This window comes from Chelonoidis abingdonii, chromosome 11, assembly GCF_003597395.2.
Source record: "Chelonoidis abingdonii isolate Lonesome George chromosome 11, CheloAbing_2.0, whole genome shotgun sequence".
Classification (NCBI taxonomy): Eukaryota; Metazoa; Chordata; order Testudines; family Testudinidae; genus Chelonoidis; species Chelonoidis abingdonii.
In genome coordinates, this window is record NC_133779.1 from 2507569 (window position 1) to 2527216 (window position 19648).

The following is a 19648-nucleotide window of genomic DNA, read 5'->3' on the forward strand; positions in this document are numbered from 1 at the left end:
CCTCCCTGCCTCTGGCATCTCCCTCTCCCTCCTTGCAACCCCTCCCCCCGTCCCAGCATCACCCCCTTGCAACCTCCCTGCCTCTGGCATCTCCCACTCCCCCCTCGCAACTCCTCCCATTCCGGCATCTCCCCCTCCCCATCTGGCATCTCCCCCTCACCCCTCAACCCCCCCATCCCATTGACCCTCCTTGCATCCCCCACATGCCCCTGGAATCTCCCACCTTGCAGCCTCCTCATGCCCCTCACTCCCCCACCCCTCTCATCTCTTCCCCCCATGTCCCTTGCCTCCCACCCACCTAAGGGCCTCCTGCTTTCCGCCTCCCCCACATCCCTGGTACCACCCACCCATGATCAGAGTGAAATCTACCCCCAGAAGCAGGTCTGGGACCCTAGGCAGCCTCTGCTCAGCTGGGGCTGGGGGCCCCTTTCCCCTCGTGCAGACCCTGGGTCCTGTGAGGAACACTGGGGGGAAGTGGGAGCTGGAGGTTCTGGGAAATACCTTGGGCTCAGGGTTAGAATGGGGTGGGGGGTCTTCTCTAGGATGCCTGGGTTCCATCCCCAGCTCTGGGAGGGAAGTAGTGTCTAGTGGTTAGAGCAGGGGAACTGGGAGCCAGGACTCCTGGGTTCTCTTCCCAGCTCTGGGAGGGGAGTGGGGTCTAGTGGCTAGAGCATGGGGGTATGGGCTGGGAGCCAGGACTCCTGGGTTCCATTCCTGGCTCTGGGACGGGAGTGGGGGCTAGTGGTTGAGCAGGGGGCTGGGAGTGAGGACTCCTGGATTCTATTCCTGGTTGGGCGGGGCTGGTCCCCCCATCAGACATTTTTGGCTCCCAATGGGGGGATACATTCCCCCAAGGCCGTTGTGGTCCCTTCCCCAGAGTGACACGCTGCAAGAACTTAGGGAGACAAAACCCTGGGGGGCGGGCGGGTTGTGACCTTCATCGTCCCCTTGCGCCTGGGGTCCCTGGGTCTCTGGGCTGCGTCCTTCTCCCAGCAGCTCCGGGACTCACCCTCTGTCTGTCTGTCTGGCCGGCGCAGGTTTATTAACGCCCGGAGGCGCATCGTACAGCCGATGATCGACCAGTCCAACCGCACAGGTGAGGCCCAGCTGGCGGGGCTGGGCCCAGGGGTGGGGAGCCCCCAAAACCCTCTGCCTTCCAGACCTGGAGCCAGGGACCCGGTTCACCCCCCTGCTTCCCCGCAGTGTGAGACAAGCTCGCTGGGTCTCAGCCGCCTTCCCACCGGGCTGGGGCGTTGCTAGCGAAACGGGGCATGAACCAGCCCCCCCTGCAGGGGAGATGGGGGCTGAATGGGCCACGGGGACCGAGTGCCCTGCTGCCCAACAGAGGAGGGGGTGGCATGGGGGTCAGCTTCCGGGCACCCCCCACTGGGCTTGTGTCCTGCCCCCCACAGGGCAGGGCTTGTGTGCCCCACTCTGCAGAGCCCACAATGCCCTCCCATTGGGAAAGTGCCCCCCTCCCATGGCCAATCCCCACCGTGACCTTTCCCCCTCTCTTCCATGCAGGTCAGGGGCCACCCTACAGCCCCGAGGCGCAACCCATGGGTGGGTACGTCATGGACGGGCAGCAGCACATGACCATCCGCCCCCCAGGTAAGGCTGGAGCAGGATGGGGCTGGACTAGCTGGCGGGATCCCCCCTAAACTCTCCGGCCTTCTCCGTCCACTCCAATTTCATTCCTCCCTCCCCAACGGCCTGGCGACAGTGGGGGGAACTGGCAACTTTCACCCCCAGGGGGCACTGGGGGTGGGACCGAGAAAACGGGACATACACTGTCCACCGAAAACGTCTAAAGCCATAAAAAAATATATCAGGTCCCCCCCATCGCCCCGCCCAACATCGGTTTCTGTTTTTCATTGCAAGGACAAATTCCTCTTCGATTCAGTGTGAACATTTTTTGGAGGGGGGTTAATTCCCCCCCCCCACAAATATTTTTTCGTTTTGATTGGAATCAAAGCTCAAGTGGCTGGTTTGTCTCTGGGGGCAGAGGGGAACCTCCCCCATTCCAGCAATTCCCCCCACCACCCTGAGCATGTTTTATGTCAGTCGGAAAAAGCCATGAATGTGCAAGACATCCAGCAAGGCCCGAGTGCGAGTCCATGTCCCTCGAGATACCGTCACTGGCCGATCTCAGACGGACAGGAGCCCTGGCCGGGTGAACCTGAGCCTCGGGGAGGGCCCCCCCCCATCAAACCCAGGAGAGCCTTTAAACCGAGCTGCAGAAGGTTTGTTCTAGCTGACCTGGGGGAGGCTGTTGGGCCTGGGTGAGCCAGACTGGCCAGAAGTAGTTGGGGTCCCGTCCGACTCTGGGATCTAGGGCTCTGGTGCTGTGGGGGGGGTCTCAGCTCTCCTTTTCCCCCCCACGCCAGGTCCGATGGGCAGTATGGGCATTGCCATGGGAATGGAGGGCCAGTGGCACTACTTGTGAGCTCTCCTGGTGACGCCAATGCAGGGGGATGTGAGTATGGGGCCGAGGGGGGGACGGACGTGTGGGGGGTGATGTAGGTCTCTGCAGGGGGTGGGTCTGCCCCTGGTTTTCTCATTTCACTCCTCGCACCCGCTGGATCCTGGACTGGTCCCTCCTGGGGTCAGCACCGGGGGGTGGGGGTGGGGGGGGCTGTTAAAATCACCCAACAGTCACGGAGGGGGGCAGAAATGAGCCAGGCTGGGTCCGGGGGCTCCATCCCTCCCCCACCCAAGCTTGGCCTTCATCATCTTTCCCCACCTCCCCTCCCCCATCCCGTTCCGACCTGCCCATCCCCTGACCTGCCTTCCCTAGCCCATTCCCCCCCCTCCAGGCCTCCCTGGACCCACCAGTATAGCACTAATCTGCCCCCCACATCTTTCCCCATCTCTTCCAGGTTTCCAGGATATGCCAGGCCCTGCCGGGCCATTATCCTATCGGGCCCACGGGCACAGAACTCACGCAGCAGCCAGGGTACAGGCAACCCCCATCCCCATCCGCCCCCCCTTCCCGCCAGCTTCTTCCTGCCCCCATGGTCCCAGGCAGCAGCACGCGACACCCGCTCCGACACCCCAGAGCGGGGCGGCCACGGACACAGAGACCCACGCTGCCCCCCCATCCCTCCCTGCCCCCCGCGGCTCCATCCCCCTCTCCCGCCATCACCCCAGGAACCACTCGTCCTGGTGGCCAGGCCAGGCCGCGCTCAGAAGGACGAGCAGCCGGGCCGTCGAGCGTCACAGGGTCCCAAGAGGCGGCCGATGGAGAAGCCAGACTCGGGCACTTAATTGAATGCGAAACTGACCCGTCCGGCTGTCTGCAAAGGAACCGCTCGGGCGCATTTGAGAGAAGGATTTGGGGCTCTTTTGTGTTACTTTGGGGCTGGTTTCTTCTCTCTCTCCACACACGCACGCACTCCCCTCCCACTCCCCAACGGAAAGAAACAACAGGCTCTCGGTTCAACTTTTCACCCATCTCCACCACTGTCGCTAAGCTCCGGGGTCTTTCGGGGCAGCAGAATCCGTCGGGGTTTTTTGGTTTGGTTGGTTTTTTAATTATGAATGAATTTATGATTATTGACGCGCAGAACGGGGAACTAAATTAACTTGTACATTTGTTTTCCTGGTTTGGGGTTTGTTTTTTTCGGGGGGGGGTGGGAGGAGAAAAGTTTTGTTTGATCTGTTTTTTATGATATAAAAAACAAATCCCAAAAGAGCAGTTGTGTGTGTGTGGCTACAGATAATACCACCGCCGAGCACTTTTCCTCGGTGGAGCTCAGCGCTTTGTAAAGGCCGGGAGGACCCTCACGCGGAGCCGGGCCGCGCATGAGGCCAAGTCATCGTTATTAATTGGTACTTGTATTCGGGAACCCAGCCAAGGCTCCTGCCAGTGACCTGAGACCCAGACCCTCACAAGGGAAGCCGTCTAGAACCGCCATCCTGCAGTGATTTGTGCAGGGGTTTAACCGAGGCTGCCATGCTGGGCAGGCGTTTTAAGAAGCAGCACAGAAATGATCACAGAAATGTCTGTCTGGAAGGGCCCTCAAGAGGACATTGCGTCCAGCCCCCTGCACTGAGCCAGGGCCAAGTGAGCCTAGATCAACCCAGACAGGGCTTTGCCCAGCCTGTTCCTGAATCCTCCAGTGGCTGGGAATCCACAGCCTCCCTGGTCACCTGTCCCAGAGCTTAACTGGCCTCAGAGCTAGAACATTTATCCAACCTAGATCTCCCATGGTGCTGATCGAGCCCATCGCTTTTTGTCCTGGACAGGGAGAACAGCTGATCGTCATCCTCTTTGTGCCAGCCCCGAACCGATTTCCCCCTCACTGGTCTGTTCTCCAGACTAAACGCCCCCCTGGTCCCCTTTTTTTAAACCTTTCCTCCTAGGTCAGGTTTTTTAAACCGTTTTATTGTTTTTGTTCCTCTCCTCTGGATGAGCCAAGGGCTGCAGAAACAATGTCCTGGAGCGAGAGCCAAATCTCCGTAAGGATTTTCCGTGGATCTCAAAGCGCTTGGTGCAGGAAACTGGTCTTGTTCTCCGCAACTTGTTGGAGGTCACACAGCAGGCAGAACTAACCGAACCCCAATCTCCTGTGGGCCAGGCCACTTCGCTATCCACTAGACCACGCTGCCTCCCTGTGCATGCCTGTTTTTCTGCACTCCGGACGGTGCAGAAATCCACAACCGCCTCCTGACAGCTGGGCTTGGCAGAATTCAATTTTTATTTTTTGATCATTTGGACAAATACCGATATTTATTTTTAAGCATTTTATTTCATTTAAATTCTTGTCCCAGTGTAAAATTACGGGGTTTCGGCATTTTAAAACATGGATTTAAATTCACAGTTGTGGGAAATGATTGTGGGGGAGACAATTATTTAATAACAGTAGATGTGGAGGTTCAAAAACTTAAAGCCTTATAAACCATTAAAATGCAACTGGTCAGCATCTCATATCACAATGTACCAAGTAAATCTCCTTAAATCAACAAATCGTGCCTGTTTTTACTACTGATTTGCTAGTCTGTTTAACCCGCCTAAATCAAAAGTCTAAATCAGTAGCTCTCAACCGTTCCAGAGTCCCCCTTTCAGGAGGCTGATTTGTCTCGCGTACCCTCAAGTTTCACCTCACTTAAAAATGACTTGCTTACAAAATCAGGCTTAATAATGCTAAGGTGTCACCGCCACTGAAACTTGCCGACTTTCTCATTTTTACCAGACAATTAGAAAATAAATCGCTTGGAATATACATATTGTACTGACATTTCAGTGGATACTAGATAGAGCCATGTAAACAAGCCACTCTCGGTATGAAATTTTAGTTTGTACTGACTTCGCTAGTGCTTTTTCTGTAGTCTCTTGTAAACTAGGGAAATAGAAGACGGCTGGAAGAGCTCTGCGTACCCCCAGAAGTGCGTGTACCCCTGGGCGAGAACCACTGGTCTAAATCACTGGAATTTTAATCTAATACATTGCAGCTCTTGTCTTCCCGTGCCTTGCTGTTGATTTCGATTATTATGTGGAACTGTTTTTCCCTCTCAGTTTGTGTGTGAAACTGATGCTGACTGATACCAATCCAATCCTTCCAAGCCCAGCAATCCATTCCAAGGCCACCTGGCACCACAGTGACCATGGAGTCTGGCCTCCCGTATGAACTTCCCCGAAATCATTCCTAAAAAAAACCCCCAAAAACCCCACCCTATCCAATCTTGATTTTAAAATTGCCAGTGACGGAGAATCCACCATGCCCCTGGGTAAATTATTCCATGATTAATTACCCTCACTGGTCAAAAAAATTATTTCCAGGCTGAATTTTGCTGGCTTCAACTTGCAGCCTTTGGATCCTGTTCTACTAAGCAGGTAAGTGGGTCCTGTGCAGTCCGTGGCCTGCAGGGTGACCCGGCCAGGGGTCAAGCACTGCGGAACTGAGCATAACCAAAAAGGCTGCGGGAAGAGGCTGGAGGCTGGCCGAGGGGCGAGCTGTGCTGGGGAAGTGACAGACGCTTCCTTTCATGTCAATGTCCCAGCATAGGGGTCAAGCCGGGGGTCCCTCATTAAGGATATGCCCAGAGGTGCTGGCCATTTGGGCCATTGTCCAGCCCTCAAGCACCGGAGCAGGGGCCTGGGGAGAGGCAGGCTGATGGCGGGGGGTGGGGGAGCCCCCATTCTGCATTGCTTTCCAGGGCACTGCCAGGACAGCAACTGACACTGCAGGGACTTTCCAGATCAAAGTCTGTTTCAGCGGACGTGGCAGGACATTTCCCCATGGCTACACCCTGCCCCTGAGCTGAGAATGGGACCCAGGAGTCCAGCCTCCCAGCCCCTTCCAGCTACCAGACCCCCATTTCCTTCCAGAGGCAGGACTCCTGGGTTCTAGTCCTCATTCTAGAAGGGGAGCGGGGTCTAGTGGATAGAGCAGGGGCGGGGCACCAGGACTCCTGGGTTTGATTCCCAGCTTGGGAAGTTCCGCCTTAACCTTTCGGAACAGAACCTTCGACTTTGCACTGAGAGATTTCTCTTCTTTGGTATTCTTGCAGCCAGCTCAAAGACATCCCCAGGACAGTGAAATGTTTCAATCCACCCGGAACAAACCGTGTGGGGCCTGGAATTTCATTTCCTGGGAAATCCCAATTTTTGCATCCTTGTTCCAGAAACAAGTTTCAGACTCAAAACTCCATCCCAGCCCTAGAAACCTAGATTCCAAAGACCCCAACAACCACCTCCTCTGCCCTCCTGTGTACCACCACCAGAGGATCACAGAAATGTCTAGCTGGAAGGGACCTTGTGAGGTCAACACCTCCCGTGCCCTGCGTTGAGGCAGGACCACCCTTCATGGGTTTGCCCAGCCTTTTCTTAAAAACCTCTTGTGACGGGGATCCCACAACCTCCCTTGGGAGCCTGAGAGTTAGGAAGGTTTTGCTAATATCTCACCTAAATCTCCTTGGCTGTGGATTAAGTCGTGGGACTTACCTGTGTTAATTCCTGTTTGAACTAGAACAGAGCTTTTAGAGAAACAGCCAGTCTGGATTACCTGACTAGTAGAAATGTGCACCTTACGCTGCATCTCCTTAGCTTCAACTTCTAGCCATTGGATTGCGTTCAACCTTTCTCGGCTAGACCGAGGAGCCCTCCGTTATCACATTTCTGTTCCCCGAGTAGGTCCTAGCAGGCTGGGATCAAGTCACCCTTCACTTCTCTTAACCTACCCAAAAGCTTCTGGATCAGGGACTGGTTAAAAGATATGAAACAAAGGGTAGGAATAAACTATCCATTTTCACAATGAGGATCAGTAAATAGCAGGGGACTGGGCCCAGTGCTGTTCAACATATTTATAAATGATCCAGTGAGGGGGCAAAATCTGCAGCTGGCACAAAACTACTCAAGATAGGTAAGTCCAAAGCAGTTACAAAGGGACCTCAGAAAACTGGGTGACTGGGCAACAAAATGGCAGATGAAATTCAGTGTTGATAAAGGCAAAGTGATGCACCTTGGAAAGCAGCATCCAACTAGATGTATAAAATGACAGGGTCTAAATTAACTCTTTCCACTCAAGGAAGAGCCGTTGGAGTCACTGTGGATCGTTCTCTGTAAACATCCACTCAGTGTGCAGCGGCCGTCAGAAAAGCGAACACAATGATGGGAATCATTAGGAAGGGTAGATAATAATCACAGAATCACAGAATCTCAGGGTTGGAAGGGACCTCGGGAGGTTCTAGTCCAATCCCCTGCTCAAAGCAGGACCAACCCCAACTAAATCATCCCAGCCAGGGCTTTGTCAAGCCGGGCCTTAAAAACCTCTAAGGAAGGAGATTCCCCCACCTCCCTAGGGAACCCCATTCCAGTGCTTCACCACCCTCCTAGGGAAATAGTGTTTCCTAATATCCAACCTAGGCCTCCCCCACTGCAACCTGAGACCATCGATCCTTGTTCTGTCATCTGCCACCACTGAGAACAGACTAGATCCATCCTCTTTGGAACCCCCCTTCAGGTAGTTGAAAGCAGCTATCAAATCCCCCCTCATTCTTCTCTTCTGCACACTAAACAAGCCAGTTCCCTCAGCCTCTCCTCATAAGTCCTGTGTTCCAGCCCCCTAATCATTTTTGTTGCCCTCCGCTGGACTCTCTCCAGTCTTTCCACATCCTTCTTGTAGTGTGGGGCCCAAAACTGGACACAGTATCCAGATGAGGCCTCACCAATGTCGAATAGAGGGGAAAGATCACATCCCTCGATCTGCTGGCAATGCCCCTACTAATCCAGCCCAAAACGGGGTTAGCCTTCTCGGCAGCAAGGGCACATTGCTGCCTCTTATCCAGCTTCTCGTCCACTATAACCCCTAGGTCCTAGACAGTAAATACCATAGTGCCTCCATATAAAGCCACAGTACTTCCACATCTGTGTACAGCTCTGGTCTTAATCCTCTGGCTGCCTCTTCTTCCAGCCACTTTCCAACGCCACAGAGCAGTGCCACTCTGCTCCCCCCCCGAGATTAAACAGTCCCCTCCCACGAGACATGAGCTGGGACCAAGCACTGGGGGCCAGTCGCTGCCCACCAGGCACCTTCCCTCCCTAGCCACTGCCCACCGGGCACCTTCCCTGCCCAGCCGCTACCCACCCTCCCTAATCAAGCAGCTGACACGGGATGAGGAATCGGCTCCTGCCAGCACTACAGATTCATTTCCTCCTGCTTTCCTATGATGTTTTCCCTCCCAACATTTCATTCACTGACGATACCAGCCCAGCGCTGCCTGGCTCCTGCATCTCCAGCTGTTACTGCAAAGGGCGCCAGACAGGATCCGATACCAGCCCCTGGCCCAGTGCGTTTGGATACTGACCTCTAAAATCCTGCTGTGATCACTAGACCCCACTCCCCTCCCAGAGCTGGTGAGAGAACCAGGAGTCCTGATTCCCAGCCCCCTGCTCTAACCACTAGACCCCATTCCCATCCCAGAGCTGGGATAGAACGCAGGAGTCCTAGCTCCCAGCCCCCTGCTCTAACCACTAGTCCCCACTCCCCTCCCAGAGCTGGGAGAGAACCCAAGAGTCCTGGTTCCCACCCCCCACTGCTCTAACCACTAGACCCCACTCCCCTCCCAGAGCCGGAAACAGAAACAGGTCTCTTGACTCCCACAAATACCCTCACACCCACCCGTGCATGTACAGACACTGTCACACAAATACACACTCACTGCCCCCCAGCTGAAGCAAACACACCTCACACCCTGACACGCAATGACACACACACACGCAGACACAATCACATGTCAGCCAAACACACACATATTATTGCATATATGTCACCCAAACACACAGAATCACATACCTTGACCAAACACATATCACACACACACACACACACACACACACACGAAGAACTGAGGATTTTTACCCATGAAAGCTTATGCCCAAATAAATTTGTCAGTGTTTAAGGTGCCATCAGACTCCTCATTTTTGTGGATACAGACTAACATGGCTACCCCCTGATACTTCACACACACACACACACACACAGAGTCAACCACACACACACACACTAGCAGGGCTCAGTCCCTCCAGCTGGGGGCAGTAGGGACACACACACACACACAAAGTCAACCACACACACACACACAATCACACGTCAGCCAAACACACACACATAATTGCACATATGTCAACCAAACACAATCACATACGTTGACCAAACACAAATTACACACACACACACACACACACACACACAGGGCAGGGCTCAGCCCCTCCAGCTGGGGGCAGCATCACACACACACACACACACACACTTTGAGTTAACAGGCCCAAGCCCCTCGAATCTCTCTCTCTTTCGCTGCCTGGGTAGATTTATACTGAGCGAGGAGGCGGCTGGCGGCTGGATTAATTTATCGGGCATACGCGTCCCATTGTGGGGCTGTGATTCACGGCCGGCGGCTCGGCAATCGGGCTGGGGGGCGGGGGGAGGCCGATGATGGATGCCTGATGCCCAAGCAGAGGAATGAGGTGTCGGGGGACCCGGGCTGTGCAGAAGGGAGGGAGGAGCAGAAACAACTAGAACAATAAAGCCATGTATCATCGCCTGACGCTTGCCAGTCAAGTGGGGGGCGGGGGGGTTCTCTGGGGAGAGGCAGTGGGGGGGATGGGATGCCCCCCGGTGGGGGAGTGTTTTCCAAGCAGCTGGTTTTTAAGCAACATTGCAGCTGTGTTGGATGAAGGCGGAGAGCAGGGAGGGGAAGGCCTGGCCCTGCTTCAGAGCCAGGCCTGAGCCCAGCAACAGGGGGCCATGAAAGAAAGGCAGGGGACATACCCCACTCCCTTCCTAGAGCCAAGGAGAGAACCCAGGAGTCCGGGCTCCCAGCCCCCCCGCTCAAACCACTAGACCCTACTCCCCTCCCAGAGCCAGGGAGAGAACGCAGAAGTCCTGGCGCCCAGCCCCCCACTTTAACCACTAGACCCCACTCCCTTCCTAGAGCCGAGGAGAGAACCTAGGAGTCCTGGTTCCCAGGCCCTCCTACTCTAACCACTGGACCCCACTCCCCTCCCAGAGCCAGGGAGAGAACACAGGAGTCCTGGTTTGCAAAGGGCCATGTGCCCAGGGAGGCGTGCTCCATAAATAACGCATCATCACGACGTTTTCCTGGAAGATGTCTCTCTCCTCTCACAGAGCGGTTAGGGACGTTGTTCTGTTTTTACAGCACTTGAGCCCTGGAGTGTTCTTGCCACACAAGGTTTGGCACAGAACAGGCTGGAGCCTTCATCACACTCAGGCTCCCCTGCAGGGCTCTGGTTCCTCAAACAGCCCCACATCAGGGGCCTCCCTGCAGAGCATGGGGCTGAGAAAGGGACCTGATCTCTGTCCTGCCCTGGCAAAGGGGGCAGATGGACCGGGAAAGCAGAGCGCACTGTGCTGGGGCTATTCTCTGACCCCAGGGCCCACAGGGGGCGGATCAGGGGCGTAGCCTGTGTGCACTGCACTGTAGTTAGTCCTGCCTGACTCCGAGCCCCCTGAGGTCTAGAAACTTTTTTAAAATAATAAATAATAATAAAAGGAAAGCTGAGAGTCTCACAGATTCCCCTGACTCCGGGAGCTGGGGCTTTAAGAAAAGCCCCGAACCCCACAAGAGGTGTGCTCTGCTCCCGAGAGTCAGCAGCCCCTAGAAATACTCAGGTGAGGGTCATGTAGTCCCCATCCAGCCCTGCTGGCTTTCGGCAAGGTAGGAGTTAGAGGGACGGGCCTGTCTCTCCCCCATCTGAGGACAAAAGCCTGAAACAGATGGGCCAGGCCTGGTCTCTGAGACCCCCACTCTTTCTGGAGAGAGGCGCGGCTTAGCTCGGGCCGAGGGGCTGGGCTGGCGCCTCTGGTTCAGTCAGAGGCTAATGAAGCTACATTAATCATCCAATTATACACCTGTCAGCATCAACACAATGCGGGGGGAAGCCGAGAATGGGGGAGGGGGCATCGGAGCCCATGGGGCTGGGGGCAGAACGAATCGGAGGGGCACAAAGGCAGACACAAAAGATCTGACCCCGAGAAAGGGAGCTGGGGGGTGTTTGTGTGGGGGGACGGGACGGCTGGAATCCGAGGAGGAAGGGAAGTTGGACAAAGCGGCTCTCACCCCACGGCTGGTGTTTAAACATGGGGGTGCCAGCCCAGCTGCCCCTCCGTCAGCTCAGCCGTTGTGGGAGCAGATAGTTGAGGGCAAGGGGCTGAGATCAGAACTGAGGCGCTAACCCCTAAGCCCCACTTCCCTCGTGCAGCAAACCCAGGAGTCCTGGCTCCCAGCCCCCCTGTGCAAACCACTAGACTCCACTCCCCTCCCGGAGCTGGGGAGAGAACCCAGGAGTCCTGACGCCCACAGTCAGTGCTGCGTGCGATTTTGGAGCCCGACTGTATTGAATTTCACCCCTGAATGGCTCAAGGGTGGCAGACGGAAACCGGCCTTCAAACAAACTCAGGGGCTGCAATCCCCGCTATTGCTGGAAGGTCAGGAGTCTTCTCCCCCCCAGATGGACACGCCGCTACCCACGGGGAGAGATCGCAGGGGGTGCGTGACAATGAACAGCAGAGCTGTCTCCAGGGCATTTCTCAGCCCCTGACCCCAATGAGGAAACCCATAGAGCTCCTGCAGGGGGAGAAGGGAAACGGCAATGGACCAAAACCAGGGTGGCAGCGTGCCAGGCGCTGCACAGACCCCGACCGAGATCAGGGGCGTCCATTGTGCCAGGCGCTGCACAGACCCCGACCGAGATCAGTGGCGTCCATTGTGCCAGGTGCTGCACAGACTCCGACCGAGATCAGGGGCATCCATTGTGCCAGGTGCTGCGCAGACACACAGAGAGAGCCAGCCCCTACCCCAAAGATCTTCCAATGTAAACAAAGGTGGAAGGGGAAACCGAGGCATGGAAAAGCGACGTGTCCAGCCCAAGTTCCCCCAATAGGCCAGTGACAATGCTGGGAACAGAACCCAGGAGTCCTGACTCCCAGGCCTTTGGTCTAGCCGCTAGGTAATGCTCCCCTCCCGGAGCTACTGGCTAAATCACAGGTTGTCCTACACCTTGGAGTGAGGCGGTTTCCATGCCTGCTGATGGCTCCCTGGGTGGGGCAGTGAGTTAACAGGACCAGTTGAGGCTGGCAGTGTTTTCGTTGGGCTCCCCCCACATCGCCAGCCACCCTGAAGAGCCTTGGCGGAGACGGATCAGAGAAACCCAGCATGGGACCCGACAGGGGCCGGCTCAGCCTCCCGACAGGGTCCCTGGAAGGATCTTCGAATCGTCAGACAGCAGGAGGGGTTTGCCAGCCCAGGAAGTCACCCGCCGGGGCCAATCCCACCGAATCATAACAGATGAGATTTGTGCTACACAGGGCTGCCCACCCCTGAGAGATGGAGGAGCATTTGCCCTTTTCTTCCCATGCCCTCAGCATGACAGAGTCAGAGCCTCTTTCCCAGGCAGGACTCCTGGGTTCTCTTCCCAGCTCTGGGAGGGGATCCCAGCTGACAGCGGGGAGCTGCGTCCACTCTGCCCAGATCAGATCCTGATGGAAGCACTGAACGCGGAGGAGCATCCACGTTTTGGGACACAGGTTGGATCTCCTGCCAAAGCTCTCCAGGGAGAACATTCCCAAAAGCCTGGTGCCCTAGGAAGGAAGGGGAATGGTTATGCTCTGATGACAGGCACCACCAAGGGGCACAGTTCCACACAGCTTTCTCAATGTGCAAGCAAGTGCTCAGTTTCCGGGAGACATGCTGCATACTCATTTTTGTTATGCAAGCCTCTGGGTAGAGGAGGGAGCAGGGAAGTTTGCTTTGAACTGTGATGTGAGTCACAGATGCCTAGATTTTAAGTCCAGAAGCAGGTCTGTCTACACAGACCACAGAACTTCCCTGAATGAATTCCTGTTTCAGCTACAGCAGATCTGGATTTGAAAATAGGGTGACCAGACAGCAAGCACGAAAAACCGGGATGGGGGTGGGTGGGAATAGGAGCCTATATAAGAAAAAGACACAAAAATCGGGACTGTCCCTATAAAATCAGGACATCTGGTCACCCTATTTGAAAATTGCTCCAATGGTTAGTTACCCAGACTGTTAAAAAGGTAACATCTTATTACCACGAGCTGAAAGTCACAGCACAATTCTAAGAACCTAGTCCCCCACTGCATCCAAGTACTGCAATCTGAGTGCTCTTGCCCTAAGCTCACAGCGAAGAGGGAAGAGGGGAAGGCAGAGTTAATTATCTCACAGCAGGGCCTTCCAGAGTCTGCAGTAACACTGTGCTTAGAAGACACTGGACCATGTTCTGCCCCTTCTCTCTGAAAGATCTTTAAAGAATTATACCTGTGGTTTCCTTGGCTTTTATTCCTCTGCCTCCAATCCCTCCAGTTTGCACTGAATACCACAGTGAACTGTGCTTCTCCCAGATGCAACCAGAACCTCTCCTCCCTGTGTGTCCTAGTGCCTCTACTGCTGCCCAGATACTGGAGATTGATCTTTAGTTCCCATGGCTCCCCTTTTGAGAGCAACAAGCAATTCTGAGTGCCTCCGCTTTTGTGGGGGTGTGGGGGGCGGCTGACTTGAAATGCCTTAAAGTGGCCTGTGGTTCAGAAAGTGCCCAGAACCCACCCTCGGAAAGCCAGGCCCCTTTACGGCAACTCAGATGAGGCTTCCCTAAAAATCACCAGCCATCTATGGCCACAGGTCTGTTAGGAGCGTTTGTATGGCAGAAGTGCCCGCTGAGATCAGGCCCCACCTTGCCCTGGGGCAGCACTCACCCAGAGAGAAGGCCTGCGCAGGCAGACTTTACAAATGGATTCCCCGTGCATCTCACAACCCCAGGCTTCCGGGGGGGCCATTCCATGGGATGGGATCACCCCCAACATCCACGCATGGAACCTAGCTTCCCTACGGCTCAGCCAAGCCCCCTTTTAAGCACCCAGGTTTGAAAACTTTAGCAGCAGCTTTCGGATCCGGTCCCCAGAGACACGGTGCTCCAAGCAGCACCGTGCGTTCATTCCCGCCCCCACAGCTCGGAGCATCACAGAGTAATCTGCTTAATGAGACTTTAATCAGAGACTCTGGCACAATCATTTCCAACAGATTTTATAGACTCAGATTAGCAGGGTGGGGCTGGCGAAGGATTCCAAAAAGAGGCAAACAAATCAGTGCAGGGATCTTTCTGCATAAACCACAAAGGCTGCTCCATCCGTCCAACCCCCCACAAGTACAATTCCAATCTGACCCTAAGCTCTCTGAATGAAACTGGCACCAGAGAGGTAATGTTGCCTACTGGGTATAGCACCAGTCTATAACTCAGGAAATTTGGGGTTCTAGTCCTCACTCTAGCCTGCTTGGGTGCCATTGAGCAAACCCCTTTCTGTGCGTGAGTTTTCCTGTCTGTCAAATGGGGATAGGCCTTTCTTAATGTGCTTTGAGATCTATGGATGTTAACTACCTTTAGTAGGGCAGGTAAAAAAAAGACACAGTGGAGAGGGAAATTAGCAGTGGGAAGGTGTTAACGAAATTGATCTCTGGTTTTCCCCAATAAAGAGTTTTGGGAATTCTGTCCAAATTTGGATTTTTTAAAAAAATTTCTCAAACCCAAAAATCTGAATTGAAATTTTGTCTGATTCAGGATTTTTTAAAAATTCCCTAAATCTGGGAGGGGAGAGGAATTAAACTTTGTCCAGATTTGAAATTTTTTTTAAGTTTCCCCAAAGTTCAGAAAAAAAATCAAAATTGGGAATTTGTTTCTCAAAATTCAGCCTATTTCAACCAGTTCTGTTGGAAAATGGGGACAAGGGGGGAATTTTGCACAAATGTGTCTGAAAATTTTCCCCTTTTTTCTTTTAAAATTCAACTTAGCCACTGTCCAAGTGAAATTTCATTCACTGCCCTCTGCTGGCTGGAATGAGAAGTCCTCTGCCATGTCTCATATGCCCTATACTGCTATCTTCGTGGTATCCTCCTTTCACACAAAGCCTGTACTTCTGCAGCAGGATGATCTGGGTTCTATCCCCTGCGGTTGCCATGACATGCACCATAGCAACAGCCAAGTCAAGGTGATTTTCTGCTACCTACATAGTTACCACATCCACACACGATATCCCGACCTTCTGACTGGGCCATGCAAAACACCACACAGAACCAGGAAGATACTGAGATCTGTCATTGTGAGAGGATGTACAGGTGCCAGCTGCAATTGGGGCCCAATTTTGGTGGGTGACACACAGACCCCGACTGAGATCAGGACCCCGTTGTACCAAGCACTGGACAGACCCTGACTGAGATGGGGGCCTCCCACTGTGCCAGGCGCTGCACACGCACAGAAGGAGAGACAGTCCCTTTCCCAAAGAGCTCACAATCTAAAAGGGTGGGAGGGGAAACTGAGGCACAGAGTGGGGAAGTAAGTTACCCGACATCACCCAATAGAGCCAGGAACTGGACCCAGGTGTTCTAACCCCCGGGCCAGTGATCTACCCACTGCACCAGACTGCTTAGCCTGGCTGTTTGTCGAGGTTTCCCATAAGAACGGTACCGGGCACGGGGTAGATAAGAAATCAGACGGTGCTCGGTGGAGCTCTCACTCTGTTGCGCAGGCTCTGGGACAAGAGGGCTGAGGACACACAGCTCTCCTGGGGTCACCTGTTCCCAAACCCCACCACAGCTAGGGACAGGGGCATGGCACTGATCTGTGGTTTGGTGGCGCCCTCTACTGGGACAACGTCAGCATTACTTGACCCCCCAAGATCCGGGCGAGGACACAGGGGTGGAGGCAGAAAACAGCTTTTGGCCCTGGATGAGGTGCTTGGACGGGGGCAGAGACGCGCCGTCGAGCTGAGCGGAGCCGGGCCTGGCTTGGCCGATGGGGGGGGCTTGGATCGCAGGGCGCTGGGAGCCCTGAAGGGAAGATTTGGGTTTCAACTGGAAGGGGGGGGGGGGAGCCATTCCCCAGTCCTCAGCAGTGATTTCCCCCTCCGCCCTTGTGCCCAATCCCCAGTGCAACCTGACGCCATGTGGACACAAAGGCTTGGATCCTAGCAGGTGGTTAACTGAAACCACTGGCAGTTAGGTGGCGAAATCCCTTTGAGGATCTAGGCCGAAGCACCAAGCGAGGGGCCCTCTGCCAGGAATACTTGGTGGGTGGCACAGGGCCAAGGAGCTGAGCCTCTCCCATGGAGGTGACAATATGTTTTGGTTCAGCTTCAGTTGATCGTAGGAAGGGTTCCAGCTAACGCCAAGCACGTGGCTCTGAAACCAAATAAGGGGTCTCCCTAAACGCAAAGACACCACGAATTTTGTCTGGACTGGGAAAAATTATTCCTATCTGGGCAGAGAAATAAGCGATGGCAGTAGAACCGCAGCCAGCCCTTGCTCCTGGAGAGCACTTCCCACTCACACGGCTCCCGTTTCACAGATGGGGAAGGGACCGCCTGAGGCCTACCGCTCCACCCACTAGGAGATACTGCTCCGGTAAATCCCACGAGAGGCTGTGCCGGGATAAACGCCTGGTCAAGGAACCACCCCCCTGCCGGCGTTACACCAACGCACCATCTTTGGCTTCGCATCTGAAAAATCTCCTCATCTCCTCGCTTCTCCTAACTTCCCCCGCACTCCGAAATGGAACTGAGCTCTGCCAAAAGGCAGGGTAAAGACACGATGCATCGGAGGTGCTGCCGGCTCCCCAAACTTCGGGCTCACCTCCCAGCTCAGAAATCATTTATGAGAGTTTGCTCCGCCCCATAAAGTTCTTTCTAGAAAGCTATTTTTAGCTGCAATTAACCTTTCGCCTCCCATTTCTAGGTTAGCTGGGCAATTGCTGGAGGCCGGAGCCAATTTGTTTAATTAAAAAGAATTAAGGGAAGAAGTGTCCCCAATTAAAGCAGGAAAAATCATCTGTTTTTAAGGTAGTTTTTTTTGCCACGGGTGTCACATGGAATTAGCGGAGAATGAAGGATGCCGGGTGGAAAGAAAGGGGGCTTGTAACCCTGATGGAAACAGAAGAATCTGGGCTAATTGGAGATTGGTGGGGTGGGTTTTTTCTCTTCTAATAGAGGCTTTGTGTCAGACTGCCCAGTAAGAGGCCATAGGAGAAAAGTTTCACCTGTTTTTGCAGCACCCTGATCCCTAAAATAATCCATATAACACATATATAGTGTTTTCAACCCAAAAATTCTGCACCCGGATCGCGTCACCTGATGCTGAGAGGAGGCTGACTCTGGAGTGTGGTACAACAGCTATTTATACAAGGCTTCACACCCAGCACTGGGGTGCTGTTACCTCTGCAGTGGGATGTAGCAGCTGTTTATACAGGAATCCCTCACCTAGCGCTGAATTGCAGCTGTCTCTGGGGTGGAACTGGGCAGCTGTTTATATAGGGATCCTTCACCCAGCCCTGAATTGCAGCTGTCTCTGGGGTGGAACTGGGCAGCTGTTTATACAGGGATCAAATGCAGCCACCTCTGGGGTGCCTCCTCATCTGAGAGCCTGCCAGCATTGATTAAGGGCTTGTCCACATGGGGAAATTTACAAGCCAAATTACTGTAGTATGACTCAGCTGTGGTGTTTCTGAGGCAATGCACCAAGACGGACTGGCTAGAGTAGAAGGACTTGCAGAGCCAATCCCACTTAGATAGGACTAAGCCAGGAAAAGAAGAGACGTGATATCAGTAAAGCGACAGAAGCTAAGCTGGGAAAAGGCACTCAACCCAGAATAAGAGTTAGACCACCCTGTAACTACAGTGGTCTAATTATACCGGGAAGTTTCCGCATGTAGACAAGCCCTGAGTTGCCATAAAGCCAGCGTGTAAACTCCCCTACGTTTCAGGGGGGTTGGGATCTAGTGTTTTTGCCCAGGATCATCTTTACCCAACAGTGGACTTAAAAGGTGGAGGGGGCACTTTAAAGACTGGAAACTGAGGAACAGAGCAGGGATGTCACCAGCCAGAAATCCACACTGTGAGTCTGGTGCCAAAGCAAGGAATAAAACTCAGGAGTCCCAACTCCCAGTCCCCCCCTTCTCCCCACTAGAGCCCATTCCTCTTTCAGAGCCAGGGAGAAAACGCAGAAGCCCCAGCTCCCAGACCCACCCTGCTCTAACCACTAGACACCACTTCCCTTCCTTAGTTGCGAGAGCATGAAAGGACCTTAGTGTGACATGCCGGAAATGCCTTACCTGGCTCAACCAGGCCAATTCTTCAACATCCTCCAAAGGAGCCCACAGGAGTTCACAAAAGGACACAGTTCTGTGCTTTCCCTGGCTGGGCTAATTACCCCTAACGAGGGCCATTAGTGCTAATCATCTATTTATAGCACATGTTGGAGCATTTATGGTGGCAATTGGGCCCAGATGGCGCATGACTTTGCAGCCACGGGGTCAGGCCCATGATGCAAAGCACTAGGGGAACCCCCTTCTCTGCTGTAACTTGCCCTGTAGTGGGGATGTGAAACATACAAATCTCCCAGCCCAGTATCTGGCCCCTGGAGTGACCAGGTCCAGATTGTACTTGCCACCCAGAGGCAGTTTCTCCGTTCTCCGGCACCCAATCCAGCCATTCACCCCAGTGCTCCGGGGCTGTGAAATGTTACCCAGGCAGCATGCTCCACTTGTTCCCTCCACTCACTCGACCCTGGCTTCGGTGGGTATGCAAGATGTAGGGTAACAGAGCCAGCAAGGTAAGTCGCATCTAGCCCAGGGAGAACCCAGGCGTCCTGCTTCTCATCTGCTCTGCTCTAACCACTACCCATCCCTCTAACCCCTAAGCCACACTGAACCCTTCCCGACTGGCCTAATCCCAGCTTGGCTAATTCCGTTTCTGCCTCCCTGAATTCCCTCCTGGCAGTTTCCACTGTAGACACGACTCTTCTCTGCTTGCTGTCCCGCAGGGTTTTCGGCGTGGCTGTTCTAAACAGCCACTGTGTCCTGCCCCAGAGGCAGCTGCATCATTGTGACTGTTTCAGTGGTGGGCCCTGGGTGTGATGTGCTTTGGGAGGGGTGGCACTGGAGGGGTGGTTGAGATCTTACAGTCCATCTGTGGGGGTCTGTTTGTCCTCTTGCCTTTTGTTTCTTCCACTGGGAATTCAGACCTGGCTGGCTTCTTAGTCTGAAAAGCCAGCCCGGAAACAGAAGATACCGGCTGCCGGGCTGACAGCAGCTCCCTTTATCTCTTGGTGAGGACAATAAATGGCA

The 19648-nt window shown here is 54.2% G+C and overlaps 2 protein-coding genes across 2 annotated transcripts in view; both read left to right on the forward strand.

Annotated features, from left to right (window-relative positions):
* MEIS3 (Meis homeobox 3) overlaps positions 1-2983 on the forward strand; it is a 32626-nt gene extending 29643 nt beyond the window's left edge. The window contains exons 10-13 of the mRNA XM_032804487.2: positions 1038-1096; positions 1525-1611; positions 2388-2476; positions 2880-2983. Of these exons, the coding sequence (XP_032660378.1) occupies positions 1038-1096; positions 1525-1611; positions 2388-2446 (205 nt within the window). The 3' untranslated portion in view covers positions 2447-2476; positions 2880-2983. The remainder of the gene's footprint in view (positions 1-1037; positions 1097-1524; positions 1612-2387; positions 2477-2879) is intronic.
* PSMD8 (proteasome 26S subunit, non-ATPase 8) overlaps positions 1-19648 on the forward strand; it is a 210717-nt gene that overhangs the window by 135302 nt on the left and 55767 nt on the right. The window lies entirely within an intron of this gene.